The 12,058-nt window shown below is 38.0% G+C and overlaps 1 protein-coding gene and 1 long non-coding RNA gene across 2 annotated transcripts in view; one reads left to right on the top strand and one right to left on the bottom strand.

Annotated features, from left to right (window-relative positions):
• Positions 1-863: 863 nt before the first annotated feature.
• Positions 864-5,398, top strand: Fam8a1 (family with sequence similarity 8 member A1). The gene is made up of 4 exons (XM_004628334.2): positions 864-1,008; positions 2,568-2,691; positions 3,350-3,489; positions 5,037-5,398. Exons 1-4 carry the CDS (start codon positions 926-928, stop codon positions 5,179-5,181), a joined length of 492 nt encoding a protein of 163 aa, XP_004628391.1. The 5' UTR covers positions 864-925; the 3' UTR covers positions 5,182-5,398.
• Positions 5,399-10,680: 5,282 nt separating this feature from the next.
• The window catches only part of LOC111815899, a 9,708-nt gene continuing 8,330 nt past the window's right edge, over positions 10,681-12,058 (bottom strand). The window contains exon 3 of the long non-coding RNA XR_002820525.1: positions 10,681-12,051. This is a non-coding gene — a long non-coding RNA (uncharacterized LOC111815899). The remainder of the gene's footprint in view (positions 12,052-12,058) is intronic.

The raw sequence follows: 12,058 nt of genomic DNA, 5'->3' as shown, positions 1-12,058 counted from the left end.
GGCTGTCGGCTGCCGGACTTAAGCGCCCTAACGTGTGGCGAGGCTGTGCAGTGTCGTCTTCGGCAGACCTGGCGCTCCCAAGTGCTTCCCTTGCTCGAGTCTTTCACGCGTGCGAGGAAACCTTTGCTCCTACACCGTGCACTGAACCTTGATTCCCCAGCTCTGGAAGGAACGAAGCAGCCTGGCCGGTGGCAAGCCTAGGGGCTCGCCTGGAATCGGGCTCCGGACTTGGGCAGCTTCACAACAGTGGGCCTGAGCGGATAGGAAAGACTTGGGTGAATTCGAGTGGAATGATCGAGCTTCGGTGGGCCTGGCTTACTGCTCTTGTATATCATGTTTACTTCTGTGTGGGAGCGAGAATATTTTGAGTTATATATTTCAGCTCATTAACCAGTCTTTAATCAGACTTTTTAATTCAGCCTTAGATATATTTCTATGTGGCAAAGATGAGGTGATGCCTGAATATGAACGTGCTCAGTTGAGTTACGAGATCAGTAATCACCGGACTTTATGGAATGTGAAACAAGTTCAATGAAGTGGGTACAATGTACAGAGATACACTTTATACTAGCTGCACTTTTGATTTTTACAAAAAATATCTTGTCACCTGGATGTATCTCTAATTGAAATGTCTTCTTCACCCTATTCAGTTCTATCTGTAGCATCAATTTTTAAACTTTCAAAGTGGTGAAAGCAAATTTTAAATTGTTACTAAATAGTGCTGTTTTCTGTTAGTAACGTACTGTGGTGGAATCAGTACCAGTTCTTCTGCAAGGTTATGCATTTAAAAAAAAAAAAATCAAATTGTTCCTTAACTTTGTCTTTCTCCTTGTCTTGCTCCTCAGGTCTATGAGGAATAATTAATTTTCCTTTTTTTAAACTTGCAGGCAGAGAATATGTTATCCCATCCTTGGCCCACAGATTCATGGCAGAGATGGTGGATTTCTTTATTCTCTTCTTTATAAAAGCAACCATTGTCTTAAGCATTATGCACCTGAGTGGAATAAAGTAAGTTGAGGACATTACTTTATTGTAATAATGTTTCATAACCCTTGTTTTGTTAGATTCTGTTCATGCTTGCAAATGACTAACTATATGGATGATAAGGTGTGCCAGTGTCACAATTTCTTTATAAGAGCATTGTCAGATTTATTTTTTCCATAACTCCAAAGGAGAAAAACTCTCTTTATTCTTTAAGAGCTTCCAAACCTGGTATTCAACTATTGTCTTAGGCCAGGAACTAATTTCCTTCCTACTGTCCTGTGCAGTATCTAAAAACAAAGGCACACAGACCATTTGGTAGGTCAGCTGTGATAATCAGCTGGTGAGCAGGGAGGGTGGTGGCTTTCAGCCCCCTGGGAACTGGAGGCAGGAGGATGGCGAGCTCATGCCCATCCTGATCACATTAGTGATGTATCAAGACTGGGTCTCAAAAAATTTTTTTGCCGTTTTCTTTTTTCTGTTTTAAAGGGCTGAGGCTATAGCTCACTGCAGACATTTGGTTATAGTCCTCAGTATGGGGGGAAAAATCAACTAGTGTCATCTCTAAATGGGGTTAACAATCAGGCAGGTCCCAGGTTAGCTGTCAAGTGAGAGGTACACTTGAGTAATCTCAGTAATCATAACTAAAATAACTTGCTAAACATTTTCTGTGTGCAAAACACTGAATTTGCTTTTGTGCTGATTCTTAATCTTAGTACCACTGTGAAGGAGTTAATACAACTCCATTTTACTGAGATTGAAATTTTAAGTTTATGATAAATTAAGTGCAGAACTTTAAGTTACAAAAGGACTTAGTGACAAGAGCAAACCTGTAGTCAAACTTGAGGGCCCTGCCTGGACTTTTGCAGTGCCTCTCGCTCCTACTCCTGACACATCCTACCTAGCCCCAGGCTCCTGAACACTGGTCATCCCACACCATTTCTTTTCTCCCTGCCAGATTTCTCCCTCCTCCTTGCTTCTCTTAACTGTCTCCCTGTTGGATAGCCATTCTAAGTGGTACCTCAGACTCCTGGCTCCTGTTTTAATCTTTGATCCAAGGCTTTCTCTCTTGCTCTTCCTTCTCTTGGAACTTTCCTTTACCTTCTTAGTCTGGCTAACTTTTCTCATCCTTCTGCTCTTTAGTTTAAATGTCATTCCTGGGAACCTTCACAAGGCTAAGTGTAACTGGTATGTGTTTCCATGGTACTCGCATTCTTTATCAGTAAGTTCACCTCCCCCTTTATCATTGCTATTACTTATTCTGTATTCTTGCCATTATATCCACAGGAACTAGTCCATGTCAGCTCATGCTACTACTACTTTGGTTTTTGGTTTTGTATCAGTGGGGCGTGAGACTCAGGGACTTACACAGTCCAGACAAGCATTGTACTGTGGAGCTGTTCCTCAGCCCAAAAGACAGCAAAAACAAGTTAACATTTTTTTCTTAGTTGTTCAGCTAATGACTATTTTGTGCAGCTAAATGGTTGGAAATCTAAAGATGAGCCTAACTTTCAATTAAGTTTCAATTTAAAAAGTACAACTGTTTGACTAGCTAATTCTTTACAACTCCAAACTATTTTGTGTAGGGACATCTCTAAATTTGCTATGCATTATATAATAGAAGAAATTGATGAAGACACATCAATGGAAGACTTGCAGAAAATGATGGTCGTGGCACTGATATACAGATTATTAGTTTGTTTCTATGAGGTAAGCTACTGACTGCAGCAAATGTTAATTTTTAACCTAATCATAATTTATGTGTTTTTCCACTTTCTGGCTTTTCTGTAATGTTTTTCAGTCTTGGAACAAAGACTGGTTCTATTCTGGTTATACTTCACACACTACTCAGACTATGTAGATTTGCTGTGGAACTTGAAATGTATTTATTCTTAGAAACAAGTTTAAAAAAATACAATGGGCCATGAAGAAATGTTACACAGTACACATCTTGTGGTATGAAATATACCCAGACACTGTAGAAATGCATTAAGGGGCTAACCTTGGAGTATTTAGGTCGTATTTCAGTTTAAAAATTTTTAAACTGAAAATATGGCATAAAAACTTAACCTTTAAAACTGGTTAAGGGGCTGGTGAGATGGCTCAGTGGTCTAAAGCACCTACTTGGAACAAGCTTAGCAAACACAGGGACCACGGTTCAATCCCCCAGCACCACATGCCAGCCAGCCCCGCCCCCTGGTGGGCTGAGCTGGCCACACACACACACACACACACACACACACACACACACACATAAATAAAAAAATAAAATAAATTGCGGGTCTATTCTTATAAAAAAAATTAAAAAAAAAAAAATAAAACTGGTTAAGCTGGTAGATTGTTTTTAACTTCTCCTTCTCCTTCTTAGATAATTTGCATTTGGGGAACAGATGGCGCGACCCCAGGGAAGTTCTTGCTGGGGCTTCGAGTTGTGACCTGTGATACATCAGTGCTTATTGCACCAAGTCGAGTGTTAGTGATTCCTTCTTCTAACGTTAGCATCACAACGTAAGAGCCTTTCTCCTTGTCTTAGCTTCATCTATTACATACCTGTGGGAATACTATATTTGAGTATAATCTCTCATTGGATACTTCGGTAGTATATAGCCATGATACATCAGATTATGTTCACTAATGACTTGAGAAGCAGCTTAGTTTGTGTAGTACTTTCAACGATTTTTTTGTACAGTGACAAAATCATCTAATGATATTTTTCAGTTGTGTCTGTCCTATTGTTAGTGACATAGGACTGCACTGAGTGCCTTGTCATGATATACTGCTTAGAGAATACGGGTATTTTTTTCTTTTCATGGTATGTACTGTTACTAGCTAGGCTTACATTTGGCTATTATGATTGTATACCCCTCTAAAGTATATGATACACAACAGTGAGGGGATATTGGGTGTTGAGGCTCAATCAGTGCTCCACATGCAGCTTTGTTATTCCCTAGAGCTGAGCCACCAACTGGTAATAGCCATCATTATCCCATCTTGTGCTGGTGATGAGTTTGACAGCTGAGCACACCAATGCATCCTGCTACTGGTCCTAACTTCTAGGGCCTGTAATACCTCCAGCCCCCACGGCCAGCTGTTGCAGTCCAGATCCAGAGTAGCACCAGTCTACAAGTAAAGGAAGTTGAGTTGAGCTGAATGGGTCCAGTTGAGCCCAAACACAATGTGGCTGTAACTGTTGCCAGTGATTCAGAAGTGGACTGTTTACAAAGGAATAGAAGCAAGTGACTAGAGAAGGTGGCTTGATTTTGCTGACATACCTGAAATTTGTGTGGTTGTAACCCTGGCTAATTATTTTAAGTAAGTCAGTAATGCCCAGTGTTTACTGAACATGCCTAATAAACCAGACACAGTAACACTACATATGTAACTAATTATCCTTAATTGATTTAACCCTAATCATCTTATAAGATGTTGTTATCCCATTTTTTGTAGCTGTGGAACGCAACCAGTAATTAAAAGATGGGTTTGCAAATAGCCTAGAATCAGAGCCCACCTTCTCAGGCACTGCACTTTTCAGTAGCCTGTTAGTGCACACAGAAATGTAGGATGGATCCTAGGATAATTCTCCCTTCTTAGCTACTGAAAACTTTCTAAAACAAAACAAAACAAAGGCCCAATTACTAGGTCCCAAGAAGCAGCTGATCAAAGAATGGTCAGTAATTTAAAATGTCAGTTCTACACTTAAGGAAGAAAATAAGACTGCAGTTAAGTATGCCCAGTTTAGAAGATGTTGGGAATACACAAGTTCATTCTGGAAAAGATAAGCAAGGGTACCAGTTCTTTTCTTCTGGCAGAATGCTAGAAAATACTGTGGGCCCTTAATTCATACTGAGATGTTTATTAGCTTTTCCATGTGAAAGCTTTGAAGTGTTTTTATGTTAAAGAAGTCTATCATGGTGTTGTCACATAACAGTAACTTACATAATAAGGTTAACATTTTCAATTATACGTTGAACATTTTTAAATATATATTTGAATTTGATAAGATACAATTAACTATGTGGCTGATGAACAGCTTACTTGATAATTCTCTTTTTTAGGTCCACCATCCGAGCTTTGATCAAGAATTTTTCTATTGCTTCCTTTTTCCCTGCTTTCATCACACTGCTGTTTTTTCAGCATAATCGAACAGCCTATGACATTGTAGCAGGAACCATTGTGGTGAAGAGAAATGGGGTCAGATGATGTCCTCAGGATACTGAATTCCATACTCTGGAATAATGACAAAACTAAATTATGTACCAAGGCCATCAGTATCCCTGGGTTATATTAATTGATAATTTAGAAATTAGTCATTCCAGTGTGATGCAGGTGGCCATTCTCAAAGTATTGATTTTACCTGAATGCCAAAGAACTTTTCCAGAAGAAAAACCTAAGTGGTAAAAAATTCTAAGTCAAAAAGAAAGCAATTCTTTCTTTAGACTAAGACATTAGGTTTTGTTGAAAGCATTTTCTGATTTGAAATCTCTAATTAAAACCTTATTTTGGTTTATCCCAAAATGATGGAAAATGTCAAGCTGTGTTTTGTAAACACGTAATTCACCTTTTAGTTAACTCTTCTGGGGGAGTTGTTTTTTGCAGGACGGAGCAAGAACACAGACTGGGTATCCCCACGTCTCCCATCCTAAGTGTCGGGTTAACGCCAAGAGGGGCAAGGTGCACTGCAAGTCCTTGCAAAGAGGGTGTAACTGCACCACTACTTAAAATGCTTCAGCATGTATTTTGGGCAACTCTTCCAAAATGATTAAAAATATTGTATTGCTGTATTATCATTGAAATCTTTTAAAAGAAAAATTTAGTGATGGCTTATAATAGGGAATTTTAATGCCCTAAAATCAAACTTTAGGGAGAACAAATACGTGGAGAAATACTTCCTCCAATCCATTGTGTAATTACTATAAAACATTCTCTGTATATGCAGCATGAAGAAAGTGTTAGTGCTTTTCAGTGTTTTGAAATACGGTTATTAATTGTATTTCTATACTGTATACTCAGTTGTTACTTTCCTTTTATGTTTTATATAGTTCCATGATACTTGAACCATCAGAAGTTAACTATTTCATGAATAACCTTAATACTAGTAGCCTAAAAGACATTAGCAGTTTTCCCACTATTAACTGTTCTTTCCAAAGATATAGACAGTATCATTTCCACACACTGATGTAGCTTCTTTAGGGTCATTTGGGCCTGTAAGAGATGAAGTCTTGGGGAAAAGAAGAAAAATCCTGTGTATATTGCCACTCTTCTTATGAAACACTACAGGGCAGGGAGCGCTTTTGTTATGTGACCCAGTTAGCTCTAAGGTACCCCTGCACTATGTATGTACAGTTTGTTTTATTCCTTTGTCATTTTGTCCAACTCTGCCATTTTCTTGGAGGCACTAAACTGATTTGCACAATTATCAGATTGCTTGAGAGCATGAGATTTCTCTTGCTTTTAAATTAATTGGAGAGGTAAGACATGTTATTTAAAACTGTGAAAATACATTTAATGTTTCTACACACTAACAGTGTGCTTACAATAACTTTTTTAGGTTGTTCAAAATATATCAAATCCAGGAAGCTTATCAGTTAAATATGTCAGAGTACTAAACAGACATCCACTTGAAGCCTCTGGGAAGTTTTAGTTTACGCCTCTTACCAGTAAAATGAAAAATTGTTTAGTTCTATTTAAAATTGGGAAATATTATAAATTTAGTACTCAGTCTACTAGCACTATATACTACTTTGCCACTGAGTAGGGAATTCAAGTTAAAATGTCATTCAGTCTTTATAGCTTTGAAGTACTTCTTTGAAATTGCTGCTCAAATAAGATACATAATTGCCCATTCTGGGTTACCAAAAAAAAAGTCATGTTTCTTATACAGAAAGTATTATAATTTGCCATACATGAGTTATACCTAGATGCAACTGTGGTCAGTTATATACCTATATAACCCTATAAAGGGTATGTAAAGTATTGCATTGCCTTCACAACAGAAACCTAAAAGTATTAGGATTAGAGCTGAGAACACAATTTCTGTAAGCACATTCTAAGCTAAGATCTTAGGACTGACTGAATGATGAGAAAATTTATCATCTTATTGCTATATTACCACTCAGTTCAAAAACTAGCAGTGAATGGGGGCAACCAGAAACTACCCATCTCTGAACACACACTGAAGTGGCCCATGCCCCCTTCAGAAGTCTGGCATATTGGCTGATCCTGTTGAAGCCAGAAGCTGGGCCCCAAGTAAGTGAGAGTGATGGCAAGCCTTGGCTTTGGGGGATGCTATGGAGAGCCTAACAATAAAGCCGAAACATTTGGATAGTAAGCCATCACTTGCCAGTATTATATTAAAAAGTAGCCCAAGATACTTCCCTAGGACTGGTTCGGCTCTTTACTGAAGTATTTAGGATTCTTTACAAAAAGACATTGTATTTGAGGGTCAGTTCATATAAATAACAAAAACAAATTTCCGTGTTTTTAATGTCTTAAATTATGGTAAAGCTTATTTCAACTGGAAATTTAAAGGGATGAGTGTTTTACTTATGCAAACTATTTCCAGTAAAGCAAAGTAAAATAGAAGTTGAAAATTTTTTTTTTTGGCGGAACCAGGGCTTGAACTCGGGCCCTTGCACAAGTTGAAATTTTTTAATTATTAACTTCATAGGAATAAAGAGCTTTTGAAATAGGGCATATTACATCTTGACTCTATTTGTCCCTGTTTTAAAGAATATGCACAAATAGTATTCCCAAAACCTGATATTTCAATTTCTCGCCATTCCTCATCTCCAATGCCAAACTCTTACCACGTGTGCTTATATGAGGAAATGTCCTCATTTCAAGCAGTATGTGTATTTCCTTGCAGCTCATTGTAGGAGCTCTAGACCTGCAAAACAGTATCTGATGGCCCACTTACAAATAAAATTCACTCTTTTGTTTCTAACAATTTGTATGCTGCCAATTTGTACTTTGTCTCAATAAATACTTAAGTACAAATGCATGTGGTTGTTCTTTCAGGGGTTTTGAGAGGCTTTGGAAGGGAGACCTTGCTTCTAGATAGAGCTTTTCTAGTGGCAATAATAGTGAACTAGATTGCTCTAAGAAATGCAAGCCTACGAAAACATACTTTTAGGGATGTGTCCTTTCACTGAGTCACCATTTCCCTGGATATTAACTGAGTACTGAGCTAATCTAGTCGTTAGAGGTGCTGGCCATCAGGACCACCACACAAGGTATTGGACAGATGGACCACTTAAACTCAGTTCTGACCTTTTCCCATTGTAACCTTTACAGTTGGCTCCCCGGGGAAGGTCAAAAGGGGTATACGTCATTGCAGCAAAAGTAGAGCATGGTCTTGCATCCTCTAGACAGTGTGCTCCTAAGAAACTCGCTATATACAGTCCATTTTGGAAGTACATAGGGCTTGTGAAAAGCCTCTGATAGCTGACCTGTAACAAGGAAATGAAGACTAACTTGTATGCTAGAGCAGTGATGGTGAACCCTTCAGGCACAAGTACCCAAACCCACTTATGGAGAGGCGCCAACGCTGAAATTTTGAATGCTGTTTCATTTAGAAAAAATTGCTACCACTGTGCTACACTGGTTTGGCCCAACTCTCACTTCCCTCAACGTTAACTACATCAAGTATCATTCACTAAATACAAAGGCTAGCCTTTATAAAATCTGCACTGAATGTCAAACTTTATAAACAACCAGAAAAGGATTTGCTAACAGAGTTAGAACACAAACACAAGTTCTCCACAGGCTAAATCAGAAAGTTCAAAGGCCCAGTTATGAGTTGTAAAAATTAATCTAACATTTTATTTCAGGTAATAGAATACATAAACAGTTTCAGGAGAGAATTTTAAATATTAATACACAGCTTGAAAGACAAGTTTCAGTATGTCTGAACTACACTTTTCTCAATGCCTCAAGCTGTAACTACAAACAACCTAGCATGTTTCTTAGTGATATCCCAGGACCTTTATGTGACAGCAGCCTTCCAGACAGGTGCTTTCTTGATGGAGATTTTGAAATCCTATCCAGACCCAATGATAAAGTCCTAAATTCAACACACTATACCAAGTAATCTTGAGAACATACTCAGCCAACCCAAACTTACCTAAGTACAGCTGATGACTCACTCTATATGCACAACTCCCCTCCCTCCTGAGATTCTTTTCTATTAAAAGTTTCATTGGCCAAGCACAGGAAGTGGGCTTTTACTGTTTACTAACACGCTTCCTCTCCATCCACAAGGAAACCAATTTTCACTTGGGAGTAGAATATGCATGTAATAGTGGGAGTGGATCAGAAATGTTTTTGTTGGGGTCGGGGAGATGGCTCAGTAGAGTAAGTGTTTCCCTGGCAAGCGCAAGGACCCGAGTTCAATCCCCGGTTCTGCAAAAAAAAAAAAAAATTTTTTTTTTTTTTGCAGCCTCAATCAAATAAGGACACCTTTCTGCTGGGTCTGATGATGCACAGGTTTAAGGCTGGAGCTGCCACATGCAGCCCAAGGATTAGAACAGTTGATCCAACAATACAGATTTCTCAGGAAATCACATCTTAGAGAACCAAAAATTTCAACATAAACCAGCTTTAAGTGTGGTTTGCAATACCTTGGTCTTATGGCTCAGTTTGGTTGTGACCCCAAAGCTTCATGCAGTCAGTGAGACTTAGACGTGGCTGCATCCCACATGATGCTGGGGTTAAGGCTGATTACTAAGTCAGTTTGCCAATTAGTTTGACAAATTTCCTGTGTAAACAATGGGAAGAATATGTCCCCAAACATTAGGGACAGAAAGAGGTCCGCTGTTGCTGCTTGCTTCCTTGCAAGCTTCCTTGCTTTTGCTGCCGTGGACTGGATGGCCTCTGCCACGCCACAATGCCATGGAGCCAGTCAACTATGGACTGAAACCTCTATACACGGTGAGCTAAAATCAACCCCTTTTAACTTTTGAGTGTTGGCTATTTTGTCTCACAAGAAAAGTAAGATGTGGCTAAAACAGAAATATTAAATGGAGGTAAGTTCATTTCTACCACATTTTTAGAGGAAAGTAGAAAGCCTAACATTCCTAATTAAAGTAGTGCCTCCATTTATGAACTTAATTTGTTTTACGATTTGGGGGAAGATGGCTACATTTGTGTTTGCATGGAGGATATGGCTGTGGTCATGTTTGTCACCCAATGCAGAGATCAGGAGCAGAATTTTGCCACTTTCGTTTGTGAACCAAACTGTACTGCATATGAGCCGAGAGAATGGTTAAGACCCAACTGGCAAAGTTAGATGTTAACTCCCAGCAGTGATGGATTTCCAGCATTCACCACCTCCATTTATTTACTATTAACCTTGAGCTGGTTAAGAGTCAAGCATGTAACACTAATAAAGACTATTTTAAAAGTTCTAAATTTAGATTCCAACCAACCAGAAGCTTAAAAAATTAAAAATGAGCACAAATAACTACACTTAGATTGAAGACATTATCAAGTGCTACTCCAAGAGCACTTCTTAAAGGTGCAAAGGCGGCAATAATCCAAAAGAAATCACATTAAAAAAAAAAAATTACATAAAAGGAAAAAAGTAAAATTTTAAAATTATATAAAAAGACCACTGCCATACTTTAAAATGCTTTAAATATACCTAAGAACTCAAGAAACACCATCTAGGCATCCATCAAGGAATATACAAATACAAACAGAAATGGTTACGTGTGTTTATTTTCAACTTTTAAAAAAGTTATGTAGTTCTATGTGCAAATTAGGCAAGAATTCTAGCACCAGGCAAGCAGCAGTATACTTCCCGTATGCTGCGAATTCAGACACTTTCCCCTTCCCTCAGGGGTCACCTAATCACTCGTATGTACTCTTTGGGATTTCTAACTGACCACTGTTACTGTGCACCTTTATTATGAGTTAAAACTATAACAAAAAGTGCTTCATAAATTTTTATTGATGGCATTTATCCCATGGTTTAACATGTTAATTATACTGTAATAAACATGGCTTTAATATTAAACATTTCCTTATTATCCAAAGTCACCACAGTCCATTTCAGTAAATATAAAAATATATACTTAATACTTTGTACAATACTGGTTTTTGGTCCAAACAAAACTGGATCAGAAAAGCCAATAAATTCAACTTTTAAGATACCCCAATTTTTTTTAAAGATTTCCAAATGGATTTAGGCAACTTTGAATAATGGGATTTACGTAATAAAATCTGAGACAAGACTAAACAACAACAAAAAAATGTCTAACACAAAATAAAATTTCAAGTTCACAGATTTATGTTATGCCAAAAAGTACAGAAACAAAACTGTATTTACAGAAGTTGTATAATAAAATAATGAAAAAGGCAAGACAGGTGATAGAAGAATGAAAATATAGAAATAGCATATAATTGTTAAATGGAGAATGAACTAGATCTAACAAGTCCTTAGCATGGACCAATTCTTTGATCAGGCTTTCTCTATCAGAAAATCTTAGTGCACAATATACCCAACTCACTCACTTCACACACACCAGCACAAACTTGGCATAGAAATCATTCATTTCAATGTCCTCTAGTCTATACAGAATTCTAATCTATACAGAATTCCTCAGATATAATTACAATTTCAACGCGTTCCATAAACGCTTATCAACACACATAGCGGTGTAGACAAAGAGGTTCTATACAAAGCCATTCGCTGTGCAGGCCCCATTCCTGGGTACAGCCAGACTACACCAAATCAGTGAATAATGTGCTGGACCATAAAATATTTTTGCTGAAGAGTCAGTCACCAGTCTAGCTATTATTTTTTTTTTTTTTAAAAGGGGGTAGAAGAGACAGGGAAGGGATTCCATAAAGAGAGAGAAGGAAAATTTCAAAATTAAGTCCTTAGGCAGATCTGATTTCGGATAAGCCCAGCATGTAGTACAATCCATTATCTAAATGATGGGCACCAGCTGTTAAAACTGTTGTGTATAACATCATTATCATCTTTATTTTCTGCGTCTAACAGCAGTCTTTATCTTGCGACCAGGAACCGAAGTTCCAGGAGAGGAGAACATATTTTTCCCATTTGACCTGTAAA

This window comes from Octodon degus, unplaced genomic scaffold (genome assembly GCF_000260255.1).
Source record: "Octodon degus isolate 3935 unplaced genomic scaffold, OctDeg1.0 scaffold00023, whole genome shotgun sequence".
NCBI lineage: Eukaryota > Metazoa > Chordata > Mammalia > Rodentia > Octodontidae > Octodon > Octodon degus.
This window is presented reverse-complemented; position numbering and strand designations above follow the sequence as displayed.

Bases quoted from the DNA above. Each gene is read 5' to 3' on its own strand.
- Fam8a1 (XM_004628334.2), top strand. From the start codon at position 926: ATGGCAGAGATGGTGGATTTCTTTATTCTCTTCTTTATAAAAGCAACC. The intron at 1,009-2,567 runs GTAAGTTGAGGA...TATTTTGTGTAG, and splicing joins ATGCACCTGAGTGGAATAAA to GGACATCTCTAAATTTGCTA. The intron at 3,490-5,036 runs GTAAGAGCCTTT...TCTCTTTTTTAG, and splicing joins TCTAACGTTAGCATCACAAC to GTCCACCATCCGAGCTTTGA.